The sequence below is a fragment of the Tachypleus tridentatus genome, chromosome 2 (genome assembly GCF_004210375.1).
Source record: "Tachypleus tridentatus isolate NWPU-2018 chromosome 2, ASM421037v1, whole genome shotgun sequence".
Classification (NCBI taxonomy): Eukaryota; Metazoa; Arthropoda; class Merostomata; order Xiphosura; family Limulidae; genus Tachypleus; species Tachypleus tridentatus.
Window position 1 is genome coordinate 95,217,080 of NC_134826.1, and position 19,180 is coordinate 95,236,259.

At 32.4% G+C, this 19,180-nt stretch overlaps 1 protein-coding gene across 5 annotated transcripts in view; it reads left to right on the forward strand.

The window, feature by feature from the left end:
* The window catches only part of Sirt2 (Sirtuin 2), a 60,618-nt gene that overhangs the window by 12,882 nt on the left and 28,556 nt on the right, over window positions 1-19,180 (forward strand). For 3 of the 5 annotated variants that reach the window (XM_076489593.1, XM_076489594.1, XM_076489595.1), the window contains exons 3-8: window positions 3,146-3,184; window positions 6,382-6,415; window positions 7,134-7,256; window positions 7,483-7,524; window positions 13,192-13,298; window positions 14,125-14,181. In XM_076489593.1, the coding sequence (XP_076345708.1) occupies window position 6,415; window positions 7,134-7,256; window positions 7,483-7,524; window positions 13,192-13,298; window positions 14,125-14,181 (330 nt within the window). In that variant the 5' untranslated portion in view covers window positions 3,146-3,184; window positions 6,382-6,414. The remainder of the gene's footprint in view (window positions 1-3,145; window positions 3,185-6,381; window positions 6,416-7,133; window positions 7,257-7,482; window positions 7,525-13,191; window positions 13,299-14,124; window positions 14,182-19,180) is intronic. The other 2 variants (XM_076489596.1, XM_076489597.1) reach the window with 1 other exon arrangement.

Sequence of the window (19,180 nt, forward strand, 5' to 3'; positions counted from 1 at the left end):
CACTACCTGTCACTTCTTTCTGATGTTCCTGCTCAGTCCTGACTTTCTCAATTGGTATATTAACATTTAGACGTGTGTGTTATTGTATATGACTATATTTTGTGATTGTGCTTCATTACCATTACAGTTTTTTAAACAGGTTTATTTCACTGTGTTTGCATTTAGTTTTTTTTTTTTTTTTGCTGTTGTTTATTGTTACTGAATTACAAGGGAATAAAAATGAATTTGCTATTCGATGTATACTTCTACAATCAACAGTGGTGATGGTATGGCCACTCAGGTATCAGGTGTCACTTTCTGCTGAGGATGTACATTTAATTTGCAAGAAGCTAAATTCATGTGTTTGGCCAGCAATTTCTTCTTTTTTCCAACTTGACAATATTTTTGATGATGAATATAATCAAGGAGAAGACAGTTTAGATCCACTTTTTTCAACACCTTATTTTGATTTGTCACTCTACACTTCTTCAGGAGATTTCACATTTCACTTTTGTAGCTGGTTGATCAGGCATGTGGTATATTACATGTTTTCTCTATCTCTTACGATGTCTTCCCATCTTTTTTTGGGTGAAGTTCCATCTTATGAATTTTTGTTCCTCTCCTCACCTAACATAAGGGTTCATGTACAGCAATTCTTGAACCAACTACATTCAGGTGTTGACAAGCCCAATCCCCCTCTCCTGTTAGACCATTATGTTTTCACATACTATTGCATACCAATGAGCAATGTGTACATTCTTTTTTCTACCACTGCCAAGTTCATTTCCTTCTTCCAAGGTGAATAGCATACCTATTCCAGAAGTAGCATGGTGTTCTACATGTGTGTTTTAGTTTCAACTCTGAGCCCACTATTTATTTCTAGGCAGTCTTTCCACTTGGTTTCAATGTTAAGCATCTACACCAACCCTTCCACCCTTTCAGTGTGGGAATCTAGCTTTGTGTGAGAAGAGATTAGACTACAACAGAAGTTAACATTTTCTTGTACTGAAAATGTATTTCAAGTAGTTACATATCTCCTTTCAGCCTTCCTTCTCATTGCCCGTGCTATTCATTTTAAATCATGCTAATTCTTGAAAGTGAGAATTGGGTGGGAACACCATAAGCAGCTAGCAGAGCTAATATAGGTGGATCAATACCACTGGTGAAGGGTGTACATGTGCTATATATGTGTTCAACAGAGGCATCAAATTTGTGGGGTATATAGACTTGTGCAATAAGCTTTAGAAATTTTTAGCAATGTTTAGGGGCAGAAAGAAAATTGAGGTAGCTTTGTGTGAGAGGCACTTTTCAATCAACATCCATATTTTCATTTCTTGGCAGATCGAGTTGAAAGTTGGTATGGTTGTACCTTAATCCAATACAGCTACATTTATTTTTCATTTTTGTGGTTAAGGCCTTTTTGATGAATTTTTGAGGTAAAAGATTCAACATAAAAAATAGTGGTTTTTTTTTCCCTTATGTAGTGAAATTTATAGCAAACATAATGAACATTGCCACAAATATAAATTTTCATTTGACTTTCTTTCAGCATAAAAAGAAGTTGGATATGGTCATTTTGAATCTTTTTTTTTGGGAGGGGGGATAACGGCTCATACCAGAAGAATAATTTTAAGGTTTCTGGTCAGTTACCCAACTGTATTTAGATGAATTTGGTATGAAGATCGTTTTCTACAGGTCCCACACTTTGATAGTCCAAAATGTTGGACTTGCCCATCTTTAGTAATTGTGGGAAGGCAGGTTAAAGATGTAACAAAAATGTAAATTTTGAGATTTTGAAAGTTATCCTGCTATAAGTTGACCAATTTATATGGTGTTTGATACAAAGATACTTCTTTTACAGTTCCCAAACAGAAATATAGACAATTTTAAAATTTTTGTATTTTGCTCAATTTTTTACCAAGAAAAGCACAAGTTGGAGTTTTTGTAACCTATTCATGTGTATGTCAACCAACTTGTATGGAATTTAATACAAAGATACCTTCTTGTAGGTTTAAAGAAGTGATATAGACAGTTTTTCTTTCTTTTTTTCCTGGTGCCAAATTAATGCAGTTAGGATTGCTGGCAGGGACATTGCGTTTGTTCTTGAGTGTTGACCTCTTTAATATTGTAACAGAATTTTAAAATAAATTTAAGTCTATAATGGTATTGTGGTAGTATGGTTAGGTGCTTCCTGATCACAACATAATAAGATGAGAATACTCATAGTAAGAAACTTTACAAGTTAAAATTTTTGGGGTTAACCATGTCAATTAGTAACCCAGTGGTAGAGCACTAGCCTTGTTCGCCAGAGCTTCTGGAATTAAATGATTGTTTCCAAGCCTCTTTTTACTTATTGACTTTTTTGTGCATAATATTTAATGTTAAATATGTGTGATAACATAAAATATGGACATTAAGGGACCATTTAGTCTTTTAAATCTGTCATTGCACATATTTTCTAAGAACAAACAAGTAAAACTTAAATTAGAACACATTCTGACATCTCTTGCACTTTATAAGCTGTTCCTGTTATGTTTTTCCTTTGATAAATTACCAGTGTTAGTGGATCAAACTTTTTATCAGTGGCAAACATATTCCATTTTGTTATTTATTTTTTGAAATTTAGTTGTGGACTGTTAGTGAAAGAAACAGGCTGTTATTATAATGATGTTTTTGTTTTTTAAAAGTCTATGAAACCCTGTTTTACAGAATAACCACATTGCTGAATTATAACGATTTTCTGACACATCTCATAAGTTTATTTTACGTAATGAAAAAATGGAGTGTTGTGAAAAAACCCAACAAAAACTGTGTATTTTGAGATAAAAAGAAAAATAATTACAGTATTTCATATAATTTTTGCATAAATTAAACAATTTTTCAGAACATGGGCGTGAAATATGTAGTAAATCATTCTTAACTTTTATTTTTCGTAAATACATCAGACATAAATGTATTAACAAATAAGTATACAGTGTAAGTAATAAAGTATGTATAACTTACTGTTTAAATTCTTTACTTTTACTTTGCATAGAGGATAAAACATTATAGAATAAGTATCTACATTAATATAGTCTAAACAAAGTTAAATTACTTTGTTAATTCCAGTATAGAATTTTAACATTTTACTAGCAGATGTGTAATCTTATTTTATGCACTATTACAGAGAGTGTTTTGACAAAAAACAGATGAATGCTCTGATGATGTAAGTTGGTAACATTTATTAAGTTTGCTTGTCAGAATAATTATGTACATGTGTTAATGTAATTAAAGTATGGATGAGAAGTTATAATACTTTACTAGATTTATGTAAAATATTTTCTTCTACCATTTGTCAGTTTAAAGTTCTGTTTAAATTTGTATCTGTTTGTACTATAATGTAATGGGTAAAAGGTTTGTAAAGATAGATTTAGCATGAGTAGGAATTATCTTAAAAATAGGATTAGCTTGACACTTTTGAAATAAACTTAATGGAACATACTGTAAGTATATTGTCTATAAAGGTTGTATTTTCATAGATTATGAAATTTTAATGCCTTAATTTTAATGTTTCTGTATCATACTAAATTATTGTATGCATGCCTAGTTTCATTGGTTAAACTCAAAACAGTATCTGTATAGTTTTATATGTATAGAATATTAATACTCAACATTCAAGTAATATAACACAAATTCAAAAGGAAGGACCACATTAAAAACAGTAAATCCAAATCTCTGACTAATGATAATTTGCAATAAAAAAATAAATAAAAAAAATCCAAACAAAAATGAAAAACGCTACATCAATCAAGAGGATCCCCAAGGTGCAGGCTATAAAAAATTGGGAAATAAAGTGTACTCTTCGTTTTGGAGGTGATTATGGAAGTATGACCCACATTGTAGTGGGGATACACTGTCTATCAATCTTAACTTCCATTCGCCAGTCTCGCATGAAGAAATTCATAAATAACAAAATAATTAAATAATAAAATAATCAAAAGAAACAAATGGAAATTAAGAGAGCTAGAAGTGGGTGCTCAAGCCAGCAATATCCCACACCTTTATCACCCTTCACTGCCTGCAGACAGTTGTGGGAAGTTGACTATTCTCTTAAAGTAAAGAAGAGAAAGAAAAATAATAATAATAAAGTACAATCAACTAGGATAAATAAGATAACCTTACCTCCTGAAGTTGGCATTCCAGCTTTCATTATGGTGGTAAGGCACTAATTAGTAGTTAGTAGACAAATTATACTAGTATAAAGGGTCCCAGCTAGTTATCTAAACAAACTAGTATAACTCCCAACCACCACTCATTAAGTACACTGTAACTACCAATTTTCAGTCTCTAGACAAGCCTTTATTCTGCATAAAAGTATGTTGTATGTATATTTCTGGAAATATGTAATCAAAATCATTTACAAAAGTTTAAATATTTGCCTGATGTTAAGCTTACATTCAACCATACCAATATATATAGTTTCTGAGAAAGATACAAAGAAGTGTAATTATCCACAGAGGTTGCATTTATACAAAATTTTGCAGTATATAAGCCAAAAATTTTAATGAAACCCCAAAAATAGCAGAATTGCAGTTTTAAAATATAGAAATGTAACAATTTCTACTCTTTTAAATTATCAGATGTTTTTATGTAATGCAATGTGAAAAATGTTCCTCTCCTTTAAAAAATCCCCTTCAGAAACGTCGTATGCATGTATTCAAAAGCTGTAAGTGTTCAGTAACATAAAACAAATTAGTCTTTTCTTAGGCAGTGCTTCTATGCCTGTTGAAAATTTAGTGTTGTCACCACAATGTTGTTATTTGATTAGATTCTGGGTTTTCTTAATACTTATCTTTCAAACTTTGTAAGGTCAAATCTATATAAAAATTAAAACTTTAACATTATAGAATATATTAATTTTATTTTAATTTCGTTTGATTTTTATTTAGACTACCTTAGGACAATTGGTCAACAGCAGGGGCATAGATCCTGGGGGGTGGGGTTATACATCCCCACTTCATTTTAGGTGGGGGTTATGGTGCATACAATCATCCCCCACCCCTACAGTTTGGTCTGTTGAATTGTTTTTTTGCATCACAGGCCTACAAATTGTGTGTTTGTTCTTGTGATTCTCATGTTCTTACCAATCGAATTACATAATTAGGCCTAGATGTAGGCTCTTTCAGTAGCCGAAATGTACATCTTTAATATAGGCGTGCTTCTAAGCTTTTTGATCTAAGTGATAGTTTGTAAGTATCAGTCAGTAGGCCTAAGTATACATGCAAGTATCGTGGCAACAAGTTTACTCTGTGACTGCATGTTTACAGCTTTCAGGTTCACGTAATCAGAGATTACCAATTTGCAAATTGAACAGTCCACATAAGTGGTTGCAAAAATCATCCCCCCATTGGGTGTAAATAAAATTTATGCCCCTGGTCAAGAGTGGTTAATCTAAAGTAACATATTGTAGTGGAAATCTCTCTTTGATGCAAAAAATGTTAAAATTGTGATTACATTGTTAAACAGCTAACTTAAAGTTAGCATATATCATATCATCATTACAAAAATATAATATTAGGGGAGCTAGCATAGAGAGGTTAAATTATGTTGTAAATGCAAAATACTTTATCTTAGTAAATTTTTTAGTTTTATTGCTGTTCATCTCCTAACAGTTTTCAAGCTTTTTAAGATAAAGCTATAACTATCAAAAGTTTTATTTTACAAAATAAATTTATATTATCCTTACAGTTATGTTGTTTGGCATTAAATTTAGGCTAATTGGAGAAGATCTAAATACTAGGTTGTTAATTTGGTTAAGTACAAAATTAGTTATGATTGTTTTTTCCATTTCAGTAAATTAATATTTATAGATACAACACTTAAGGCTACATCATTGTTGTAAATTTGCTTAAAGACATAAAATAATACTGTATTTTCTGCAATAACAAGTCTGGAAAAGTGTTCATAGTATTGTTGCAACAGGTGATTGATAAATGAATAGATCTTTTACTATTTATAATCATTAAACAATACCTAAACTTAGTTTATAGCTTTAGAGAGATCCAGTATTCCACTATGCATGGACTCAGTGTATGAATGTTTATAAGACACTGTAGATAATACAGTTACTCTTTTTGTGTTAACTCAATTTACCTGAAATAATATTTGGAAAATAACCATTTTAATACAATATGTAAAAAAAAAAAAAATCATGCGTGAAAGTTGAAAACACAGATTCTAAGAAAAGAATCTTTTAAAACTAACTCATTTTGAAGACACGTAATACTATGGATCTTGCAAAAAGAAAAGTTGTAAAATAGGTTTTCATAAATGTAAATTGCATGATGATATTGGATTTGGTTTAAGACCAAGTTGTTAATATTTAATTTATTCTAATTAAAAATTCTATTTTGATTTTTCTAGGAATGTGGAAGCACAGAATCACCCAGATCAGTTAGTAAGTTCATAAGATGTTTATTACTATTATTTTATAAACCTGCATCTTATTGTGGTTTACTTGCACATTACCTTTATTTGTAATTGATTTACTTACACATAGTCACCTGCTAATTGTTGCTTTAAGTTTTTATATATTATATTATTGTGCTTGTTTGAAAATTTGATCCTGAACTTTTTCTTTCATTGATGTTAGTTAGTTTCTTTTAGAATTAAACCAAAAGAGTGTAAAATAACAAAGTGGTTTCTGGTAAAAACTGCCTGAGATACTAACATAGGCAGAAAAAATTTAATGCGGTGTTTGATGTTGAATTTTAATGAAGTAAAGAAAATCAACGTGGTTGTTGATTTTCTATGGTTCATAAGCTGTTGGTATTCAGCACTGCAGTGTTTACTAATTTTAGTTTGTGTAAAAAATTAAAAGTTGAAAATAAACAATATTTAATTTTTTTTATTTATTTCTATTAAAGTTTTTATAGGAGTTTTGAAAGTTTAACAAGAAGGTGGCTTTATATTTCTATAGGAGTTTTGAAAGTTTAACAGAAAAGTGACTTTATCTGTTATATATTTGTAATTCAAAACAAAATGATACTGTGCAAGTGATTATTATTAAAATTACTGTAATTTGCTAAAATCTAGTTGTTTTTTTATTCTTCAGTGAATAGAAATAACTTTAAAAGAATCAAAATTTAAATTGCAGTGGTGAATTTTTTCCTTAGTGGATGTGCTCCAAGAGCTGTTACTCAGTAAGTTAAGATTGGGAGATAGTGAAGAGAAACCCATTCAAGTTCTTGATGAAGTCAGTTTTGATGGAGTAGTCAGGTACATGGCAAGTGACAAATGTAAGTTTAAAATCTCCAATTGTGTTTATTCTTATGATTCAAAATGTATATGGTGCATCACTTTCAAGACTTGCACATTTTTATTTTACGAATTATTTTATTACATTTTTAATTGCTAAACATTAACAAGATGTAGATGAAACTTTTATTTAATTGTAGACTTTTATGTAATTTGTAAGATAGTTGTGTGTTTGTGTATATTTATATCTTAGTTTTTGTTTTCCAGGTAAAAATATTATTGTTATGGTTGGAGCTGGAATTTCTACTTGTGAGTACATAGTTGCATGTTTGTTTATTATTTTTTAATTGCAGAAATAGTTTATACACTGTGAAAGCTCACATTTAAGTTAAGGGAACTAAACTGATTTTCATGTGTCTTTAAATCACTTTTTCAATGTATCTGTTTTTCAGGCTGTAATATAGATTCTTGGTTTTCAGGTCATCATTGTACAACAAAGTTGACTCTTTACCCTTTGGTTTTTCTACAGTATGCACGTTCTGCTAGAAATTCCTGCATCACTAATGATTGTTGGTCTGTGCTGGCTGTTATATAACATTGCGTTTAGAGACATTTAGCTGGTATTACACTAGTAAATGACAGTTGATCTTCATGTGTTAGTTGGGTGTTGGTGAGCCAGTATTGACCAGAACTTGCAGGTTACTTGCTGTCAAGTTTGTATTGGACAGCACAAATTGGTCACTATTCTGTGTACTTGCTTTCTATTATCTTTTAAATCCTTTATTGTTTTCCAAATATTTCTTTTTATTGCTTCTGGTTTTTGTACTAGAACAAATTTTCCCACCAATACTAATTATTTTAACTAATAAGTATCACTTAAGGAAACATCTAGATATTTTTAAAAGGAGTTTTTTGACTGTTTATAACATGATTCCATGTTTTTCCTGAAACATACATATTCATTTCAGTATGAATCTGGTGATTAGGGTGCTTTATGTGTGATCATTGGATTGCATGACTGAAACCAACTGCCAAACAGGTTGACATTTCATTGATGGTTGAATTTTGACTAGCTACTTTCCCTCTAGTCTGTCATTTCAGAATTAGGGCTGACTAGTGTAGACAGCCCTAAGAAGCATTGCATACATAAAGTTCACCAAACAACAACTATCTTTGAGAATGAGTTTAAAAGAAATAATCTAACATTTTCTAAAGTTACAACGAGAGAGTAAAAAAAACATTTTTTATATATCAAAAATATATTTTGATCTTTATATAACTTAAGTTCTCAAAAATTGTCTCTTACTCTAAAAGTGTTTCAAGTCCAAAGTTTTAACTTTTGATTTTGTACATTAATGATAGCTTTAATTACATATTTTAAAATGGTAATTTGTTTCTATAGTTTAATTTTTTAAATGAAACTGTTAATGTATTTTTCAAAGAAAAGAAATTGTAGTTAGTATATTTTTCCAATTAAGTATTTTGAAAACTAGTTTTTAATGGTGTGAAGATGCTGTAAATTTGAATTATTTAGTTAAAATAATCAGAGAATTATTGTGTCAAAAAACTGTAAAAACAGTATTTAGTGACAGTAGAAAGTTTGCACAAGCAGGTTAAATGTCTATGTTTCATCTTTACACAAAACCAACACATTATGTTACAAAAGTTTCACATATACACATGTAGTAAGAAAAAAAATAATTGATGGATGGTCTTGTAGTATAGAAAACTATCCCTTTGTGTACAATAAACCTTATTAAATTATGATTAAACTATCTTTGCATATGGGTTATTCATGCTCTGACTTTATGTATATATAGTTCAAGAACTGAGTAGCAATATTTCAAAGTTATACCAAAAAGTTATATCAGTAAGCTCAGCTTACACCAACATCTGGGGAACATTAACTAAAATAAGTAAAAACCAACATTGTTTTATAATGCTGTTTAATGCTTGAATTATTTACCAATAAGGAATGGCTGGGTTATACATTTATTAATGCCCTTATAGTGCAGATGGAAGTTGTTTTTTATTCTGTTGATCTCCATTTATGGATCCAGTTTCAATGACTGTTGATGTTCATTATGAAAAGACTGGGAGAATCTGTTTCTATGCCTATTCTCTTTACTGACTGTTTTCACTGGTTCTAGCCCGTGTCAGTTCTATGATGTGTCAGTTTCACCTCATTGCTTCACTTTAGCAGGCTCAATCATGGTTTCACCTGTTACATCATCTTTTACATAAGAAATCTTCAAATCTTTCCATTTCCACCATGGAACATCTACATCATTGTCACGTCTACTTTGTATATCAGCAATATTTGACATTGCAAATTCATGGCTGGCTTGTTTGATTTTTTTCTTAGAAGGTGCATTTTCTTCTCTAGTAACTTAAATGCTAGGACATATGCTTGTGTTAATTTCTTACTGTTTATCAGTATTGTTGGGCTATCTTCTAGTGATAATGTATTTGAAATTCTGTATCTTGTCTGTCTTCATGTCTTTAATAAATAGTATTTTTTGCTCAACTTTTATTACTGTGGCTTATAAACTTCCTTTGTAGCATGTTATACAGCTATCTTATCAGCCATCTTTTGATGTCATGAGAATCATCAGTCTCTTTTGTTTTCAACTGTTCACAGATCTTTTCTGAGGATTTTATTTGCAGTGAACAGATTCAATACATTGCCTAACTGAAACTTATTTTTTGTTCTTTAAATGTTCTGACTTTTCAAACCTTAATGCTTGTTCACTGTATTTTCTTTTCCTTTAGATATGTCAGCTTATTTTCTCATGCATTGGTTAGGAGATGTTAAGATATTTATGTTCTATGTATAATATACTGGTCAAAAAAATTAAAGGAACAAGTATATATTTCAGTATATTTTTGTCATAACTAAATTTATTTATGAAAAACATATCCATTCATCTACAAATGTATATTTTTTTAAGCTTGCAAGAATAGTTTGAAGCAACTCAAATGAAACTCACCTCACTCAAGGAGAACACAACTCAAGGTACCCTATATAAGGCTATTACATTAAACTATGCATTCATCATTAATTCTTGAAACAAATAATGGTTCTTTTGCAGATCATTTTGTCAGTGTGTATCTTCATCTTGTGTACCCAAGCAGTCAGGTGCTATCTGACAGAGAACGAGGTGGCCAGGGCAGTGCAGATGCTGGAGGATGGCCAGACCCAAAGGAGGGTGGCACAGTGTGTCACCAAGTGTCATCAGTTGACTTTGGTGATGCTACCAGAAGACAAACTCTTATGGCAGGAGACCAGGTCAAGGCCGTCATCACTGCACAACAGCCAGAGAGGACTGCTACATCATGACTACCCCTCTGCGGGACAGGCTAGCTATGGCTCAGTCATTGCGAAATGACCTTCAGCATTTCACTTGAATCTGTGTGTCGACCCAAACAGTTTCCAGTCGTCTGCACGAACGACGCTGTAGGGCCAGATGGCTTGCAAGAGGTGTTATTCTGACAACAAGACACTGTGCAGCCAGGTTAGAGTTTGTCAGCACCTGGACTGGGAACTTCATCAATGGGCCACCGTGTCTTGGACAGATGAGAGCAGGTTCACTGTGTCTCGTGATGATGGATGTGTGAGAACGTGGAGATGCCAAGGAGAGTGATTTTCCACCTATAACATTGTGCAAGTCAACACTTACTGAAGAGGTTCTGTAATTGTCTGGGCAGACATATGCTTGGGTGGCTGCACGGATTTACTCATACTCAACAGTGAGTTTGGTGGCCCACTTGTCTACCAGGGCTTGATGGAGTTCCTGTGCATTCTGAGGAGGGTGCTGGCATTCACTAACATGCCTCAACAGCATATGCCTAACAATGTTCAATTGGATTTAAATCTGGAGACCTGGCAAGCCACTCAAAAGTCTATTCCTTCCTCTTCAAGCAAGTGCATACACAGTCTGGTGACGTGGGCTGCCAAACCCCAAGATAACATTGATAGACTGAATCAAAGTGTGCCACATTGGTGTCAAGAGTGTGTCACACCCCATGGAGGTCACACTACATACTGAATGTTTCAAACATTTCTTGAATAAATGCATGTAAACTGTTTAAAGTATTGTTTTGTATGGGATATCAGTTTTGGTGAAATTGGTAATTTAAAAAAAATTTATTTCTTCATGTTTTACTGTTCATCACACATTAAAAAATGGATACAGATGGAACTGAAATGAGGCAAATTATCTAAAAAAATAAAAATATTATCACATTTGGAACATTGAGATAAATTATATAAGAAAACGTACTTGTTCCTTTAATTTTTTTTGAGCAGTTTATATATTGTATTCTTTGAAGGTTATATACATGTATCCAGATAGTCCTTTTAATTAAGACAGGTTAAAAAGGAGGATAACCATTGTTTTCACCTATTATGTTACCTGTTTTGACTTATCCAGATTCTGGTTCAGAGGATCACTTTTTGTGGGACTGTTTGTAGTTATCTAACATACACAAAGATTTTGAGGAACTTTGAGATGGTTTATGCCTTCTTAGGACTCTCATTCTCAGATTTATATTTTGACAACATTAACTATTTGTCTGTCACTGTTGACTTTTTTATTTACCATAATGTATATGATCACCTTAAGAGTGAACCACGGGTTTCATCTTACCAAATTTGATAACTGAAAATGTCTTTGACATCTCATTCCCAAGATCCGATGGAGAATATTCTACATGGACCATCTGAATAAATTATTTAGCATTTATTTACATCAAATTATTGAGAATTAGCTTGAGCATTCTGTTTGCTTCCTGTGGTGTTACTGCAAGCCAAGTCCAATTACAAGTCAAAATGAACCTTCAAAGTTTCTTTTGTGTATAATAGGACCTTATGTTTAGATGCATTCATTCATTTTGGACTGCCATGTTTCTTCCATTTATCATTATGATTGTTCTAGATGCTAATTCATACTTTGAGTTGGTAATTGGAAGGTACCTTTTTCCATGTTCATGTCCTTACATAATATTTCAAGACTTCAAAGATGTGACAACCATTCTCTAATGGGGACACATTATGGTTCTGATCAGTATGGGGTATGCCATACAACTTCATTTTTACTTTTGTTACTTCCTTACATGGTATCTCTGTTACCTTCCCTGAAGTTGTTGCATATACTATTATAACCATCTGACTTATTTTGATTCTCTTTGGATGCCAGCTGATTGGGAGTTTGTCCAATCTGTACTTAATTGCAAAGCTTTTCCATTGAGAATCTTCCATTAAGAGGTACAGAACAGTGCTTTTCACTTTTACCCTGGCTACTTAGCTAGCTACCACTTTGGATGATACTTAAATATGTGCTGCTGTGTCTGTATTACCTGATCTTCTCATCCACTTTATGCCATCATGACAGCAATGAAAGAAATTTGGCTAGTGCTGGAAAAGCAGGACTTGTGTAGTTTTTACGAGTTCTTTCTCAGTAAGGGAAGTCAAAAGAATGGAGAACTTTGGATAAGATGATGCATGTAATTTATTTCATTAACAGTATTCAGAAAAAAAAACAAATACATCATGTTGACAAAGCAAGAACAGTTTACATGTGAAAGAACTTACAGTATTTCAGAGTTAAGTCTACTTGATTTGAATATTGCATCCATTGTTTCCATGGAGGTGAGTACTACTTTACCTGATATTCATTTTAGTTTTTAAAATGTGAAACTTGAGTAAATTACAACAAACTAAACCACAAACAACAATTTACGTTACTAATACATGGTAGTTATCAACGTAAGAAAGGGAAATAATAAGAATAATGAAATTAAGAACTTAAAACATGTGCTTATCCTAGTTTGTCAAACAGTTGTAAAATTATTATTGACATGTTGTTACATGGAATATTAACTGATATTAAAGGCAGTTTAAATTTAAAGTACTATAATTTATAGTAGTGTCTTGATTTATTTCGTGAAAAAACTGTGATTAATATCTGTTTAAAGGTGCTGGAATTCCAGATTTCCGGAGTCCCAAGTCTGGTATATATGCCAACCTACAGAAGTATAACCTACCTAATCCCATGGCTATCTTTGAAATAAATTATTTTAAGGTATAATTCTTATTACCTATGAACACAGCTAAGAAATATCTTCCATTTGTCCTGTGTAATACATGTATTCATGTTTCCCTTTTTATCTGCCTTTGTGAATAGCTATTGCATGCTTTATCTACAGTTTATCAACAGAAATAAATTTTGTTAAAAGTAAAATAAAATAGTTTATTTGTACAAGCCTCTAACAACAATAAAATAGATTTGTTTTGTAATTAACATAACCTTATGCCATAACTTTTTTTAAAGGTAGAGACTGCAAACAATTCAAGTACTAAATATTCTTTCTAGTTGTGTGTATTTCATTCTAGAGTTTGTTTTTTCTCATGGATCAAGGACTAACAAAAAGCATTTGTAATAAAATATAACACTAAGAATCTTTCCAATAAAGAATGACAGTGTTGATCTCTGTTATATACACCTTTGATACTGTCTTTTGTAAATAACTTTCAGAAAGTTTAGTCAATTTAAAGTACAGTAGTCACATACAGTAGTTTTATTTAGAATATTGAAAGTGGGGGAAAAAAAAAAGAAAAATAAAAGAAATGCATATTTTGTATAATTATTATTTATTATTTTTTCTTTTCTTTATACATAACAGTTTAAGTGAGGAAATGTTATTTTATATTTTTGATTTACTTTTAAATTTAGATAATTATTAAATTGGTGATTCTAATGAAATTATGTTTTTGTCATTAAAGATTTTACTATAGTTCTGTAATTCTGGGAAAAAGTTATTTACTTTTGAACTTTTATGATATTTATTTTAAAATTGTCTGTTTATTTGTAGAATAGGTTGTAAAATAGTCATTTTTCTCAATGCTAGGAAAATCCTTCTCCATTCTTTCAACTAGCAAAGGAAATATATCCTGGAAAATATAAAGTAAGATACCCTAAGTTAATGTTCTTGCCCTAGGCATCCTTTAGTGAGTATAAAACAAAGTTTTAGTGTCTTACGTTCAAAATTTTATTCAACTGATTTTTGTTTGTATTATATCAATGAGTGTAGCATAAAATTGTAGCTAATAATCAATATAGAATACAGGAGGTAAATATGAATGATAATTATAAACAATGTTGAAAGTGACCCCCGTTGGCATCAATACAGGCCTGGATCCTTCTTATTTTCTTTCTAAACACTGCTATCTGTTGCTGGCTTGAAATAGACTGAATAAAATATGATTACAAAACTGCACAGTGACTTTCTGAACACCCTGTATAATTTTGTTCTGAACAAAAAATCATTACTTTCACTCAGAGTATAATCTTCGTTCTCAGGACAAAGTTAACAGCTAGCATGGATAAATTTGTAACAGCTCCTGTTGCATAGTTAGAAAAATTCTGATATGGTACTTTCTAATGCTCACGAGATTTGTTTGGTACTGCACTTTATATGCAATTATTTTTTATTACATATGCCACAAGCCTTTTACAACCAATGTGCACTTCGTAAATCATCATGTGTCAATTGTTCACTAATAGGAGCATTGTATGATCATGTGATACAGGTGACTTCCTCTGTTCACCTCTACCAAACTATTACCATTCACATTTAACAGTGCTTGTATTTGTATGCCTTTCTTTTTTGCCTCAAGTGGTGCTTGAGATTGACTTAGTTATTTAGGTGATTTCAATTTAATATAATAAAGAAATCTGTCAGCAGTCCAATTCACTTATCCTTATTCTGTTCATATTTATTTTTAACTTCAAATGATTTTTTGACTGCTATAACATGAATTTTGAAGTTAATGCCACCACTTTGGATATCTTACATTCAACAGGGACTTTTACACAGGCTTCTGGTGCTGGTGACCTGTAGGGAGATTTGTCGGCATTTATTCACAAGGAGATAGCACATTACTTGGGTCAACCTTTATCTCCAGAACTTGCCCCACTTTCTCCTGAATATGTGGAACTTGGACAAGCTGGTGAGGACTTTGATCACCTGTTTTTACCTCTTGAATTTGCTGTGCCTTCCCATACCCTTATTGAGGATTCTGTTCAGCCTTTCACAGTTTCTATGGACAATATTTCTCAGGTTTGTGAAGTTGTGTCTCTTGATCCTATATCTTATAACTCACATCTTTAATTATTTTATGACTCTTCTTCCCAACCTGTTTGGTTTCTCTCTCCCTTTACATTCAGGTTGATTCGTCCAGAGATATCTCTCTCTCTTTCTACCTTCTATTGTTGGGTTTGTTATTTATTCCAGTTGACTACTTTTTCCTTGTTCCCTTCCTACCATACCTTGTTCCATGTGACCTCCAATCAAATCTGACACCTAATATTAACCCTTGCTTTTTGTCTTCATCAGCCTTTGAAGGAAATCCTGAAAATGGACATGTTGGCCAACTTTAACATATTCATGCCCCATTGTTTACCTCACATTGTGATTTTGGCTTCCTCAGGTGTTTGCCTTCCACCTGTGGTTGTACTTCAGATTTTGGAATGACTTTGACAGTGGGTAAGTTTTTACTAATGTTTTTTTTTTCTTTTAAGGGCCCCTGCTTCATATCTTTCTTACATGGATCCTGCTCTGTTGCGAGTTTCCCTGAGCAGATATTTTTAAATACTAAATCTGCACTTAATGCTCTGTTGACTAATGCTTTCTTTCCATGGCTTTGATAACTCATCTTTGGGATGGGGTGTTCACAGAATTGCTTGTAGGTGAATAGTCTTACAATATTATGTTCCATAAATATGCCCATTTTGGACCATACACACATGATCTTCATGGGTAATGTAGAAGGTGATATCTGCACATTCCTGCCATTTCTCCATTATACAAATTGCTATGGTCTGCCTTTCAAAAAAGGATTTAGTACCACTCATTTCACTATTTCAGGTAATGATGTTCCTCCAGACTCTCTAGTGCAGTTTTACCCACTTTCTTCTACTAATGGAGTATGGGAGTCCTTGCCACTAACCAGGTTAATTGTGGAGACACAAAATGATGGCTATAATTATTTATTTGGGAATAGGGTGGTGATAATCAGTGATGACGAGAAACCCACTTCTTGAGAAATTTATATGCAAAAACGGCTCGTTTGGGCTGAGAAAACACTTTTACATAGAAGAGCGAACAACGTTTCGACCTTCTTCGGTCATCGTTGTTCGTTCTTCTATGTAAAAGTGTTTTCTCAGCCCAAACGAGCCGTTTTTGCATATAAATAGGGTGGTGATGTTTCACTGATGTAGATTAGATGTAACCTCCACAGGAGTTGAGCTGTCATCTTGCTGGATGATGTAGCCTCCTGATACTGTTTATACAAAAACTGGAGTTGAGCCATTAAAACTTTAGTTCACCTCTTTGACTGGGTGTCCTTATCCTACTGCTGCTTGGATGTGGTACCCTGTGATCTAGTTTAAGGGTGAACCAATCAACATAAGCCCTCACCCAGGTTTTGGGTTGTTTATCTTCCTTTTGTGATCTCTTCTGTTTGTGTTATGGGTCACTGCAGTGGTAAGTGGGATTGCTTAGGTTCTATTTTTTGCTATTGTTTGTTCTCTCTTCCTATGGGGATGTTATTGCCATTTGGACAGTTCTGTACTATTTTATGGTTAGGGGAATAAATTGCATGTGATAGACATCCTCCTAATACCATTTGTCACATTACCAGATCAATTAGCTCAAAGCTACTCCTGTGTGTTATACCCAGGAATTGGTGTGATTCCAATTCCCCAGAACTTGGGTTTGAGGTGAAAGTAGCATGATCCTCATCTTATTCTAATAATAAGGGAATAAGAAAGTTGGACCCTTTGAGGAGATTTTGGATGTACCTGACTTACTGGGTATGGCTTGCTGTGCCCTAGCCACTCTATATCATAAATAGCATCCTTGTTTACCAGCTTTATTATTTTGGGATTGAGTTACTGTATCTTTTCTGGTTAGGATCACTTTCTACAACATTCTCTCCCACTTGGATCTGTTCCTCTTATTTTCTGTCCTGTCTTGCGTAATATTTATTTGGACAGAGAGTATACCTAGATCAGAAGTGGTGAGGTTCCTCTCTTTCATAGAAAGTTTAGGGAGTTGTATCTGCCCTTTTTTCACACACGTCTCTCCTCCTCTTCAGTGTAAGATGCTAGTTACTGTTGTGAAAGAAGGGGAGTACTGTATTGGAAGATGTAATTTTCCTTTACGAAAAATGTATTTCCAATAAGTACTTCACTCACACTTCTCATCCTTCCTCCCCCACTCATTTCTGGTGCTTCTTTCATCTGCCGAACTTTGAAGTGATAATTCAGTAGAGGAGCATAGAGGGAGTCGCATGTGTTGTGAGTGTACTATGCTGCTATTGGTAGAGAAGTGGCACATGGTAACTTACCTTAGAGATGCATTGTAATCATCTTATTCCAACAGTGGGGTTGTGAAAGGTCTGTGGCTTACGTAATAAGAAAGTTCCTATTATAGAAAGCAACATCAAAGGGGTAAAGCTAATCTTGTGAGTAGAGGGAGGTTCCTATTAGAAATATATTTTCAGTATGGGAAAATTATAATTTTTGTGAGTTAGGGAAAATTGGTTACTTTTTGCATGTTATTATTTTGTGCTCTTTAGTATACTGTTTAATTAAATAAAAGTTATTTTGTACATTACTACCATTAGTAGAAAAAAGTAGGGTTAAGTGCTCTCTACAAGAAAAAAAAAGATTGGGTAAGTACTTTATTTCTTTTGTATTTCATATTTTTTCTCTATTTATAAAAGAAACTAAAATATGAAATAGAAATCTTTCTAGGTTAGTTAAGATTATATTACATAAAGAAATAATAAAAATGTTGCACGAGACACATGCAAGAAGCTCATAGTTAATCTTGGATAATGTAATTCAATGTTGTAACAGGAGCTGCACATTCCATGAATGATTTACAACTTATAATGGTGGGGATAGTAGTTAGACACAGTTCAAAGTGCAATAAAACAATAAAAATTAATTATGAATTGATGTATAATATTATGAGCTTAAAGCTACTTAGGATAAACAAATGTAGTTTCATGATACAATTTGAAGTTATCCTAGAAATTTAAAAAAAAAATTAGTTTTATTTCATTTTATGTTAGAGTTATAAGGGTAGTTAAATTGACCATCACAGGAAAAATCTACATGAGAGTTTGCAGGAACGTACAAACATTTTCTTGTGAAGTTTATAAATTTTAAAATGTTGGTCTTGTTAGGAGTTCAAGGATAGTTGAAACATCTAAGGGGAAATTCAGATGTATGTATGCCATGGCTAGTCAATCTGTGATAAAACTCTGCTTTAATGTCTGTCTGCTGTTATATGCTGCTCTTGTCATCAAAACACAGGATAGTTAATTTTTTCTAACCTGGCAAACACCAAATAACCATGAAAGTATACATGTTATAACATTTAATGGAATAAGTATTATTTTTACAAAATGTAGTAAATGTTTTGTAAACCTACAAGTCCTTTGTACATAAATAAAAGTTTTGTAATTAACTGTTTTGACTATAGATGTGTCTGTGAATATACATAGAGTATTACCCACACTGAGTAGTCTAAGCTGAAAGTAACTTTCATGTCAAAATTAAAAACATTTTTTTAATTTTATGGTTTTTAGATTTCATTTGCATAATCTCTTAAAACCTCCTAAGTGAAAATCAAAGCTTATTTTCAGTAAGACATGATATTTCATTTGTTATTTTCAGCTTGATGGATCTTGTAACTGCCACTTAAAAAACAAAATCAATTTCTGAGACACAAATACTTACCTCTATTCAGAGAGTTTCTTTCCTCTTGAGTTCATGCATTCAGCCAAAGATATTTGCAGACCATCAGCCTTGTGAAACTTTTCACGTAATTTGATGTGAAAAGACGTGGATTTGTACCCCTACATGATGATGGCATCATGCAGTAGAGCCAT